This window comes from Dendrobates tinctorius, unplaced genomic scaffold (genome assembly GCF_039654945.1).
Source record: "Dendrobates tinctorius isolate UK_male_01 unplaced genomic scaffold, ASM3965494v1 ptg000029l, whole genome shotgun sequence".
NCBI lineage: Eukaryota > Metazoa > Chordata > Amphibia > Anura > Dendrobatidae > Dendrobates > Dendrobates tinctorius.
The window spans coordinates 39,139-52,209 of record NW_027361697.1 but is presented as its reverse complement, the minus strand read 5'-3'; the positions used below and the strand labels follow the sequence as shown (position 1 = coordinate 52,209).

The 13,071-nt window shown below is 46.9% G+C and overlaps 1 protein-coding gene across 2 annotated transcripts in view; it reads left to right on the top strand.

Moving 5' to 3' along the window:
- COP1 (COP1 E3 ubiquitin ligase) overlaps positions 1–13,071 on the top strand; it is a 146,919-nt gene that overhangs the window by 128,168 nt on the left and 5,680 nt on the right. For both annotated transcript variants that reach the window (XM_073571282.1, XM_073571283.1), the window contains exons 16-17: positions 8,068–8,185; positions 9,381–9,505. In XM_073571282.1, the coding sequence (XP_073427383.1) occupies positions 8,068–8,185; positions 9,381–9,505 (243 nt within the window). The remainder of the gene's footprint in view (positions 1–8,067; positions 8,186–9,380; positions 9,506–13,071) is intronic.

The following is a 13,071-nucleotide window of genomic DNA, read 5'->3' as shown; positions in this document are numbered from 1 at the left end:
AATGTGCAGTACGATTCGGGAGACTGAAGAGCTGAATTATACAGAGACCCTTATCTATTTAAGCTTTTGGTCCATTTCTCTAATGTCCACGTTTATGACTTTCTCCGCGTGTTACCACGATGCCGAAACTAGAAAACAAGATCTTTGGTTTTAAAGGGGTTATCTAACAGTAAAACATTATGTATTTTTTGGTCCTATATCGATTAAAAATAATCAGAGGCATAAGCACCTTTGCGGATCCATCACTGGGTCACCCCAGAGGTCTCCGGTGGCTGCGAAACCGGTGCGTGCCGGGATAGAAATCACAGCACCGCTGCAGCCAGTTACGGGCCAGATGACTACAAGAGCATGTCATCAGATGTATTGTCAGAAGTTTCTCCGATGACTCCCTCTTCTAGTATCCTGAATTCTGAAGCCAATTAAAGTGGTGTCTGCCCCTTATCTAGACTCATGGACAGCTCCACGAGCAGCCATTGTGTGGGCTGAAGACTGGTGCATGCTCTGTGGAAATCACAAGAGCCGGAGGAGAACTGGTCATACCTATATAGTACCCAACACATCTAATAACGATAATATGGCCGACCCTGGTAACTCATTTTGCAGCCAGCGGTGGTCAGTGTAATGCAACCATAAAAGAGGCAAATGGTGCAAAATTTGTAATGAAACGCAATTGCAAAAATATAATTTTTAGCCCCAATTGCATGCATTTATGTAAGAAAAAAAAAGGCCCCCAAAGGCGGACAGCCCACTTTTTAAAGTTCATAGCACAATGTCGACGTTATGGGCTTCCAAGAGATCTGTTGTAATTTGAAAGAACATCCATTGTGCACTAGAGAGGGGCTGCCTAAAATTAATTTTTTTTTTTTTTTTTTTTAGGCTACACAATACAATCTAACGTTATTGTTTTGAACGCTATTCGGCTGATCGCTGCCGTGTTCATACAGTAATGATCACTCTTGGGTTATAGGGTCACACCACCGTGTTTTCGCTCATCTGAGAAAATTCAAAAATTGGTCCGATCTATACTTATCCATGTTTCTCAGATGTGGAGACGATGGAAATAAAAATTTCTCCATTCTGTCAGTCCGTGAAAATCTAACCGCAGTCGGGTGTCATCCAAGTGCAGTCCACTATTTTCCCATTGGCTCATTGACTTGCATGTCTAAGTGAGATCTGGATATCTGATGCAAATTGTAAATGCTGCAAATGTTTTTTTTTTTTTTTTTTTTTCCTTAGCCAGACTCCATCTAATAAAATACATGTGCACGGCCCCATAGAATAACGTTGGTGCAAGTGCGATCTGATATTTGGTCCGAAAATATGGTCATCTACACGAGCCCTTATGAGCAAAAATCAACCTATATAATGGGGACTTAATGTTCCTTTGACCTTAGATGTGCAGTAAAACAGAGTAAAGTTTGTGACACCATTAAAAAGTTCACCCTTAATTAGAGCAAGCAGTTTTTGAGCTGATCTTCAGATTTGAGCTCCTGTGCTTTTGGTACCGCAGAACATATTGTCCTCAGAAGAGCTCTTCTCCTGTATTCCCTGATTGAAGCTTTGCTCCCTGATGTTATAATGGCCGCAGATGGCTCTCCTGGCCTGTGACTACTGTGAAGCTGGAAGTGGCAGTGGACCATCTAGCCAACTTTGGGTTTGGCCCAACTGGACAATAGTCTGGGTTCTCAAGCCAAACTGCAGGCACGGACCATGTAGTAGGCGAGCTCTGGAAACCTCTCTGGTACGACAGCTGTTCTCCTCCATATAACTCCAAGTAAACTTTCGTCCATTAGATATCTTGGATCCGATAACTTGTCTGCATTTCCTTAGGTATTGTGTGACTCCACCAAGATTCTCGCTGCCCTGGAGACTTTCCATTGATTTGGTTCATGTTGGGCTTCATCCTGAGCTCATCTTCCGAGTCTCCAAGTGCTTGATAAACATTCCTATTTAAACTTTACTTATAATGTGATCCATTGTGGAAACCTTTTTTTTTTTTTTTTTTTAAGAAATCCTAAACTGTAAAAAGTAAAAGCACCAAAGAATATTGTGCCTACTCCTTGTCTGTCTGCAGAATTTTCTCTTGGTTCCTGAAAGCGTTTTGCTGAAAGTAGGGGTTAATTTCCTGCTGGTCTGTTACACTTTCAGGTGTGGAATGACTGCGGGGCCTGCTTTAGTTATGCGGGGTCCATTCTAGCGATCTAGGGCAGAGGGGGGAGGCTCCTGCTGCAGCTATTTTATTTATAGCCCGATACAGAACAGTGAGGAGATGAGGGAACATGGCTGAGCTCCTGAGTCAGAGGAGGTTTCTTTATATATTTTATTAGTTTTAATTGTTATTGACAAAAAGGCATGAAAAAAAACAAGGGGAACCTCTCGGCAGTTTTTTGCTGTGTAGTGAAGTCACTTACTGGGCTGTTTCGATACAATTTAATGTTTTATCAGCAGGAGATTGTCACTACAGGACTAGGTGTCTCATGCCTCCTGGTCCAGCCACGCCCCCCCACCACTGATTGGCTGCTTTTTACAGAGTACAAAGAAAACAGCCAATCAGTGGTGTGGGCGGGGTTATACAGGGCTCAGCAGTCCAAGCTCTGCCAGATCTGCAGCAGAGAAAAAGAATCACTCCCAAGTGCTGCACCCAGTAAACTAAGTGATACATCGCTGTTGTCAAGGTCTCTGTCCCTACATCATGCTGCTGTCAGATTACAGCAAAAAAAATCAAACTGCTGACTCGTTAAGAGACTGGGTCATGTACGTAAGTTGGTCTTTGCAGTGGGGGTCTGACTTTTGGCAATTTCCTAATAAAATGTTTAAAAGCAATCTGTCAGCAATGCAAAGTGCTGGCAAATCCGAGCTACGTGCATCTGCTCTATGAGATGGGAATAACTCATTATGTGTTGCAGACTCATTATTTTGCTCCAATTTTCCAATCGGATGTTTTTTGTATTTTGATGAAGTCGGCATCACCTAGTTCTGTGCTATTGTCAAACTTCAAGCGAAGCACGTTCAGCGAGTCACACAATCCGCGGTTGGCCGCTCTTCACAGCGGCGGCCTCCTCCCCCCGTTTCCTTTGATAAGTCGCACAGCGATTCTCAGTCGTGGTTACCATTTACCATCCATGTTCTTATCTCACATTTTCCATAAGTTGCGCTTTGATATGCGCTGTTATTGAAACGCGCCTAATTTCACGTACTAATATTTTACTTTTTTTTTTTTTTTAGTCCAATATATATATATTTTGTTTGTTTCTACTTTGTTTTCAACGCAGATGGTATTTTTCTCCCTTTTCTTTAATCTTCTTGTCTGACGGCCCATATGGCGTAGAAGCGGCGCTGTCTCCTTAAAGCTTGGCCAGCTGTTCTGTAGCATTTCCCATTAATGCTTACAACACCGTTCCAGGATTTTTTTTTTTTTTGTAGTTTTAAGGGAGGTGGGGGAAATAAATGTAGCATAAAGATCGCTTGAATTGATGTGCATGTAGGGAAAAGAGGGGGCGAGGAAGCCAAACTCATTCACGGAACACCGGGTGTCACAGCAATCAATTAATAATTAAGCAACTAATTTTAGCTAGCCAAGGAACGATGCCGAAAGGGATGGAGAACGATTGCCCTGCAAGCACGTGTAGGCGCGCCATGTCCAGGCCGGGTGCCAGGAGGCAGAGGTTTGCTTCCTTTGCATACACGTATCCATAGGGGGTATGAAGGATACAAGGAGAAGGGGTCATTTGGCGCTATTTGCGGTGGATTGAGTATGGCATGTAGCCTGTAAAATGTTTTTTTTTCTCTTTACAGTGTTTGTAATGTTCTTCATGTCCGCGTCTTATTTTAAAGCTTTCTGTAGAGCGCACATTATAGGAGCGCACCTTTTAAACTTCCCCGTATTCTTCTCATCTCTACTAATGGCTAAGTCGGTGTAAGAGGTTAGACCTCATTCCCCTCTCGAAAGACTCCGCTGCCGGCTTTAATCTTCCCATTTCATTGCAGTCCTTCTGGTGCGCTGATTGTGAAGGGATCGATATGTATTTGCGGTGCAGAATAGTGAGCCTTTTGGCAGGTCACGACGCGGACGGTTTAGGGCGATCTTAGAAGCACCGCACTTCAGCGCAACGGCTACGGTTACTCATCAGCAGTCCCACTTTGTCGTTTTGCTTTGGGAAAAGCTCATCTTGTCACTTGAATGTGCTTTTTATCTGATGAAATTGACATCAGAGCGAGGTTTGGTCACCGTTTAAAAGAAGGGAAAAAGAAATAAGCAGCTTTGCATCAAACCAAGGTAAATGGGAGGTACGTGCAACACGACATCTGTGAGCAAAAGGACGACGAGAGCAAAGGGTCTGCTGTATTTTGCAAATGCAACATCTGTTTTTAATCATCTCATCTGCAGTGTAAACATTAATTTGATGATAAGACGAAATATATACGCCTTTGACCCCTTTAGGTCAATTAATCGATTGGAAAGTAATATTGCACATTCTAGCAAAAATGCATGGTATTACGGAATAGATTTCTTTTTCCTTGAACTGCTCGATTCCTAACACAACACCTGTATGTGATCAACATAGAATAGTGAGGGAACTTCGAAGTTAAGGGGCTCTGATCCTAATTCATTAAACTGGTTACACTAGAATTCTGGCGTAAAGTCGAAAAAAAATTTGTGCAACTCGTAGTTTCTTCCAGCTCTGCCAAAACGAGCAGGATGGGAGCTCGGCGAGGGAATGGCGTCTCAGCTCCTGTAATTCATGACGGGCTGTGTCATTCTTTATGTGAGAAATTCAACTCCAGTCCCTGACTGGAGTAAGATTTGTGGCAAGGCTCACGCCACTCGTCAGTCGCTCATGATTCATTAAGAGACGTGCACCTCTTAGTGAATCAGGAGTGTCTGACTCCAACACGCTCCCTCATCAAGACAAGAGTGAAAATTGCTGCTGTTGATGAACCAGGGCAACATTTTTCTATGTTTGAGTGAGTCCCACTATCCCTGCTCAAACATAGGGAATGTCTGAGTTCTGTGTCTTCCTCACACAGACAAAGCCTGAGAGTCCTGCTTCCCCTGCCCAGACATAGTTTATTTTATCATCCTGCTTCCACTGCACAAAAATTGGCAAAATCTGTGGCTCCTGCTTCAAACATATACAGAGCTTGTAAATTCTGCTTCCCCCTGCAAACAGTGAGCCGGCGAGCCCTGCTTCCCCTCTGCGGCCAGCGGGAGCCGGCGAGCCCTGCTTCCCCTCTGCGGCCAGCGGGAGCCGGCGAGCCCTGCTTCCCCTCTGCGGCCAGCGGGAGCCGGCGAGCCCTGCTTCCCCTCTGCGGCCAGCGGGAGCCGGCGAGCCCTGCTTCCCCTCTGCGGCCAGCGGGAGCCGGCGAGCCCTGCTTCCCCTCTGCGGCCAGCGGGAGCCGGCGAGCCCTGCTTCCCCGCTGTGGCCAGCGGGAGCCCGTGAGCCCTGCTTCCCCTCTGCGGCCAGCGGGAGCCGGCGAGCCCTGCTTCCCCTCTGCGGCCAGCGGGAGCCGGCGAGCCCTGCTTCCCCTCTGCGGCCAGCGGGAGCCGGCGAGCCCTGCTTCCCCTCTGCGGCCAGCGGGAGCCGGCGAGCCCTGCTTCCCCTCTGCGGCCAGCGGGAGCCGGCGAGCCCTGCTTCCCCTCTGCGGCCAGCGGGAGCCGGCGAGCCCTGCTTCCCCTCTGCGGCCAGCGGGAGCCGGCGAGCCCTGCTTCCCCTCTGCGGCCAGCGGGAGCCGGCGAGCCCTGCTTCACCTCCAGTATCCCACACAGACTGAGTGGCGGCTCTCCCTGTATGAGGTAGTGTACAGCGTGAGCTGTCAATCACATTGTAAAGACTGATAAGCAAGACTCACAGGCTAAAATCGGTTCAGGCTCTGACCCAAATCGGGACAAAATAATCATGGGGATTAACTTGCATCATTTGCTGTTCGGAATATATAAAAAGATTAAAATGTCTCAGGAATCAGTACATGACCTTGACTTTAGTGAAATCCAGAGGTTTCACCTAACATCATACTTTCTGCATAGAATTGCCTGTATTTTCGGAAGGCGGCTGCAGAGCTCTGGCCGTGGCAGACCTCCATCATCCTGTGCGATCACCCGTTGTCTTTCAGAGGACCCCCGGCCTCTATACGTGATGTATGGCTGTTGACATACTGTCCTCCCTTTCTTCTTCAGAGCTAAGTAATGACACCATGCCTCCTCTTCCTTCAGTGGCAAACCTTATTAATTACAATATAGCAGCCCGGAGCTGGGCTACTGTAATTAAATAAAGCAGCTTTGTCTTGAGGGGGAAAAAAAAGCATTATTCATAGGCTGACGGTAAAGTTACTTTGTGCAGAAGTTGACCACCATTGACCCCCTTCACGACCTTCCTGGTAGGGTGCATGTACTCAGTTGCAGCAATCCTGATGTGTGAATGCAGCCTTACAGCTTCCCTTCAAATGACAAAGAATGATGAAGCCTGTATGGGGTCTAATGTGTATGGCTTTCAGCTGTCCTCCACCCCCCAAACATAGGTGTATATGGCTCGGCCATGAGTTCCTGTGTTCCCTATGAGGGAGCCGCTACCAGAATCTTTATACCCCCACTAACCCAAAGGATCGGGCATTATCTGGAGGCTTCTATAAGCAGTAAATGGTCAGCTGATTCCTGCCAAAATTGATGGACTAAGCTGACTTTTATGTAATGTTTATGTGGGCCTTAGGTCTGGCTTAGTTGAACCTGCAGGAGGTCCAGGTTTTACACCCGTCATGGGGTTGTCGAGCCCAATATAAGAGAATAGGGGCTGAACCTGATTCCTCTTGAACAGCCGCTACACAGTGTGACGCAGTGGTCCTGTCCTGGCTCTGTTCACTTTTTACATCCGGCCATCGATAAAGTTGATGACTGCTGATCGGTGGAGGTGTGGGTTGGCAGACCCCCACAGATTTCATATTGATATCATATACTTGAGAAACATCATCGGCGTCATTAGCCAAGACAACCTCTTTAGTAGGGAGCCAAATCGTGCTGCATTGTGGCCATGTTGATGCGTTCGCAGTCTGGGAGACGTACTTTTCAGACCTTCATTTCTTTATACCCCTCTTGCTGAAGTTTTAGACATACTACTTTTTTTTTTTTTTTTTTTTATAAATATTTCCATGTCAAATAGGTTTGTGTTGCTGTAGTAATTAATCAGTGACTTGCATATACTGGTGTTTTTTTGTTTTTTGTTTTTTTTTTCCATTTACAAGGAATCTGTCATCAGGTATTTGTGTAACCTGAGAGCAACATAATGTAGGGCAAGAGAGCCTGATTGCAGGGATGTATCACTTACTGGACTGCTTGATGTAGAATACCAGTTTTATGTGCTGTAAGTGTAGCATTGGTCAGAATGCTGTGCTGTGTATAACCCCGCCCACACCCCTGATTGGCAGCTTCTTGTGTACATTATCCACAAACTGCCAATCAGTGGTGTGGGCAGGGTTATTCAGATTAACCTGACTGCTGTACATGTGATAATCTCTTGCTGATAAAACACTGATTTTATTGAAACATCAGCACACAGCCTAGTAAGTGACACATCCCTGCAATCAGGCTCACTCGCCCTATTATGCTGCTCTCAGATTAAATAGCAAAAACCTGCTAACAGATCCCTTTTAAGGGGGACTCCTGAACTGATGGATACTAGAGCAGACAAGTCCAGTTCATGCTGTTGTACTTATTGCCTTCCCCGCATTGCTATGAGCGCCGGTCTGGGAATCCCAGTCTTTGGAGTTCATGGTACGGCAGCCAAGGAATTGGGTTCTAAGTAAACTGACCCCTCTCTCTTACCGTTACCACAATCAATCACCACTAAATAGCCGGCGCCTGAGTAACAAATTACCCATTCACTTAAGTTCCCAACATGTGCTAATTTTGATTTGTTGTTACAATTTACAAAGTGCCACATAAAAAATGGATGTACACTAAGAATCAATGGAAATGTAGTGGTATTAACATGAAGGTGGTGAAAACCAATCTGGTAGCGCCCTGCTGTTTAATGCACTCTGGTTTTAACCCCTTTTATTTCTCTCCATATCCCCTAGATCACTGTGTCCACTATTACGACCTCCGGAACACTAAGCAGCCCATCATGGTGTTTAAAGGACATCGCAAAGCTGTCTCATATGCCAAATTTGTCAATGGGGAGGAGATAGTCTCCGCGTAAGTACCGCTCTCTGCGTCACGGAGCAAGACTTGAGAAGTGCCCCAAAATAGTCTCCGAATTTTTATCGCGTCCCTTGGGCAGCATCCGACATATTTTCCGAAAACGCCCGACCTGGGTGCCGCAGTGCTTTGTGTCAATGCACACTAATGGGAATAATGCCTTTTGAGTGGCCTTCCGAGCGATGTAGATCTCCATGGAGACCTGCCGAGTGTTTTTTGTACTTAACACTGAAGTGTATCCGCTGATTACCTTGCTGCAGGAAGCGGCAGTCCAGTTGCTCCTAATTATCTGCAGAACTTCTGTAGTCCTGATGTCTCAGGAGATGTTATCCCTTGTCCCCAGGCCACGTATTCGGTTTATTCCGGTGCTTAAACACAAAAACTACCGTTATTTGGGTGTATTCTGTTAGACATCACCTTCAACACTGTCAAAAAATGGTTTATCTGAGGATACCATCTCTCTAGACATGCTGAATGTAGGAATGTAAAGCGGCTCTACCACCAAATTTTGCTGTTGAAACTGCATACACTAATAAACTCCTTAGACCTGATGAGGCCGATGTAATTGCTTTGAAAACCCACGTTAGAACAGTTATCAAATCCTGATATTAAGATGAGTATTTTATGAGGTCTAGTGTATTCAGTCTCTGAAAACTCAGCCTGACTGACAGCTGTGGATTGTGCTGAGCAGGGTGAGATCTCAGCAGGGAGGAGGCACACTGAGGAGCTAGCATTCAGTCTAGGTGCATGGAGAATAAGTGTAACCTTTTAAAATGCAGTGTACAGCACAAGTTTCAACCGATCTCAGAGATCCATTAATGTATGTATCTTGTTTAGTAAAATTTGTTGTCCAATCTGATTTTAGTCTCGTGTGATTTTGTTCTGTGTAAGAATGAAGTTTTATTAGTCTGCGTCAGTGCTATAGATTGTGCTGGTGCACATAGAAATCGGAGGACTGGCAGAGTCCTCCAGAAAGATGGGCACTCCATGTAGCTGCCATTTTGTGGACACACTACTTTAGGAAACATTATTAGTACGTGAACATTTGTTTTCTAGACCCTTGTAGAACATCCATCCCCCATATTCCCTGCATTTTCGTAGAGACTCATGATTAGATTGTCAACCTTTTGTCTTTGTTGATCTACATACACTTTCAGGACATTCCCTGCTCAGTCTCCTGTATATTCCTTAGGTCAACAGATAGCCAACTGAAGTTGTGGAACGTGACGAGACCACATTGCCTCCGCTCCTTCAAGGGTCACATCAATGAGAAGAATTTTGTTGGTTTGGCGTCTAATGGAGACTATATCGCCTGTGGTCAGTATGGTTGCATCTATTTCCATCTCATTAATAGCGGATTGTGTTATGAAGGATCTAATTTACACAGTGCAGATTTGATGTAGTTATCGTATATATTTTTTAGTAAATGTTTTATCTTTCCCCAAACAGTAGTATTCCTTATACCTTGCCTTTTTTAAGTTGTGTTTTCTTTTCCCACGGGTTTAAAGAGAACATTTCCCGTTCTACTTGCAGTGTTTTCTGTGGACAATAGGGTATAAAGGAGGCGAAGAGAAACAGAATGATATACCGTAGGTTTGTTTGAAAAGATTCGGTATAACTTAGATTTTATTTGTTGACATCCCTGGTGTTTGTATGTATGAGTCCAGGGGGCGGTCCTACCAGTGATTGACAGCTATCTCTGCATGCACAGTCATATAGGGAAGACTGAGTGACAAGGGAACTGGAAAGTCCAATAGGGTTTTTTGTTTAAAAAACAAGTACCAACCAGGGCTGTGGAGTCGGAGTCGGAGCTCATTTTGGTGGAGTTGGAGTCGGTATAAAATGGACCGACTCCTAAAATATATAATAAATTGGGTACAGTAATTCAATGCAGGATGTGCTGAATATTTTTTCATAGGAGTTTGGGAAAGTTATGAAATGTCCTATAAATGACTGTTCTATTCCTGATCTAAGGCTACATTCACACACAGCGTTTTTCCTGTGTTTTTTGAGGATACGTTTTTCAGCTGCAAAAGCTGATCATCTTTTTAAAAAACTGCATCACCTGAAAGGTTTTTGAGCTCATAGACAATGTTTTCAATAGCAAAAGCAGATTAGAAATCTGCTCTATCTATCCATTTATCCATATCTGTCTATCCATATCGTATCTGTACCAAAAAGAATGAAAACCGGGTAGTACACCAATATATATTCTCTTCTATCTAAATATCTTGATTATTGGATCATAAAAATGATTAAATGTCTGAGGTTCACATTGTACTACAATAAATTTTTCACTTAAATATAAGCAATATGTGTGGGAGTCGGAGTCGTGGAGTCGGTGTAAGGGAAATTGAGGAGTCAGAGTCGCAGGTTTGGCTTACCGACTCCACAGCCCTGGTACCAACTGCTGCAGCACCACGGGTTAAAGGGAACATGTCACCTGTTTTGGCCACTATAAGATGCGGCCGCTGCCTTTCAGGGCTTATCTACAACATTTTGTAATGCTGTAGATAAACCCCCGATGTAACCTGAAAGCTAAGAAAAATAAGTTTTATTATACTCACCCGGGGGGGGGGCGGTCCGATGCGGTTCGGTCCTATGGGTGTCTCGGGTTCAGGTCCGACGCCTTCCGTCTTGCAGTTCCGCCCTCCTGCTTGCTTCCACACTCCCGGCATCGCGCTCCAGGGCAGACCAAAGATACTGCAGTGCGCAAGCGCCGGGGAAGGTCTGAGAGACCCTGCGCACTGCAGGAATTTGTTCTGCCCTCAACAGGGCAGAGAAGTACGCCTGCCCTGGAGCTCGATGCCGGGAGCGATGAAGCAAGCAAGGGGGCGGCTTTCCGGTCCGATGGGTGTCGCCTCCCATCTTGTGATGCCGCCCTCCTGCTTGCTTCATCACTCCCAGGTGAATATAATGAAACTTATTTTATTCGGTCATCCATGACAGCACCACCTGAGAGAGGGGATCCGCCCTTCAGAAGCAGGAAATCCTACAGGTACATAAGCGCGGCACCTCTCCCACGCATCAGTTGGTTTCCTGTTCCTGGAGGACAGGATTCCCTACAGATCTTACTATCATGGACGAGGAATCCCCAGGCCGGCTGTCCGACTCGGGTAGCGGGCGGTCTCCTACCTCGGGCAGTGCAGGGTCCCCTGGAGGCGCCACGGTGGGCCCGGGCAGGGCTCCTCGACGGTGTGCGGAGCAGGTGGGAGCAGGGTCCAGAGGATGACCGTCTCCAGGGCCGGCAGGTACGTAGAGTTTCCCCCCCCGGACCCCGATTCCTGGCCCCCCTGGTACGGTCACCCCGCGGTCCGGGTCGCGGTCTGGGGCTGGCTGCTGTGGCTTGGTTGCGGGCAGGGAGCGCAGTGCCGGGTCGGGCGGCGCCTGGTCGCTAGCGGCCTATGCGCCCCCGTGCGTTCACGGAGGCCGTAAGTGACGCGGGGGGCGCCGGACCGGAAGGTCGATGCCGGCTTTTCTCCTATGTGCGGGCGCCGGCATAGCGCGCGGGGGGGGGCGAGGCACGGGGTGGAGTCCATGGACGTCTCGGGAGGGGAACGGGGGGACTAATTGCTGCAGCGCTGCTTTTGCCCATGTGCAGCAATGGATGAGCCAGAAGCTCCCGTGGCCCAGCTGGACCGAGAGCAGGAACGTACCTCAGAGAGGTCCCAGACAAGCTCCCAGCAAAAGAGGAATTGGACTGGACAATCAGGCCACAGAAGTTCCTCCAGGCCGAAGGATCCATCCCCCCCCCCCCCCTTGACCTACGCCTTCTGCTCAGGGTAAGAGATCTTCGTGAATGTGCCCTGATGCAGTGTTCCCCTTATATTTTTTTTTTCTCCTATAGGGGAAGAAGTGCGCTGGTAAAGCGAAAAACAGGGAGTGCGCCCTTTGCAATTGCCCTTGCCAGACGCCTACCCTAAAAAACTGTCAGCCATGTATATGGCAGACGGTAGGGAAAAAAAAAAGGGAGTAGTCACAAAAAATTACCATACATACTTCCTTACCCTTTCCCCACTCCTACAGGTGGAGGAAGAAACCCCTGACTTCGCTACGAGTCTAAGGGAAATTATCAGGACGGAAGTTAAAGCTCTAAAGTCCGTATCCCAAGGGGAATCATCTAAGAAAAGAAAGAGAGCAAGTTTCTCAGGGTTGGACTCCTCAGCTGGCCCTAGAGGTAATGAAGATTCCTCAGAGCCCTTGACCTCGACCTCCTCCTCTGCGTCCTCTTCAGAGGAAGACGCCAGTCATTTCTGCTTGAGTCTAGAACAAGTGGATAAGTTGGTCAAAGCAGTTAGGGCCACCATGGGGGTAACAGACGCAAAACCAGAACGGTCAGCGCAGGACCTAATGTTCGGCGGTTTAGACCCCAGGAAACGTAAATCGTTCCCGTTAAACGACAAGGTCCAAAACCTGATCAATAGGGAATGGAAGAAACCAGAAAGAAAAGGCTCCCTACCACCGGCTTTTAAGCGACGATATCCCTTTGAGGACCCCTTGGTGAACAAATGGGATAAAGCCCCGAAATTGGACGCAGCAGTGGCTAAAACGTCCAAAAAATCTGCTATTCCCTTTGACGACATGGCTTCCTTGAAAGATCCGTTGGATAAAAAGGCAGACTCCTACCTGAAAGGGACATGGGAAATGTCAGCTGGCACCCTGAGGCCGGCAGTAGCGGCTACCTGCACCATCTATGATGGTCTGGCTTGGCCAGCTGGAATCAGAGGACAGAGCCTCGAGAGAATCTATCTTGAAGACTCTACCTACCATCCAGAATGCTGCAGCTTTTTTAGCCGATGCTTCGCCAGATTCTGCAAGAATGGCGGCCAAAGCCGCAGGTCTATCAATGCTGAAGTGCTGGCCCGGAGATATCCAGGCCGGAT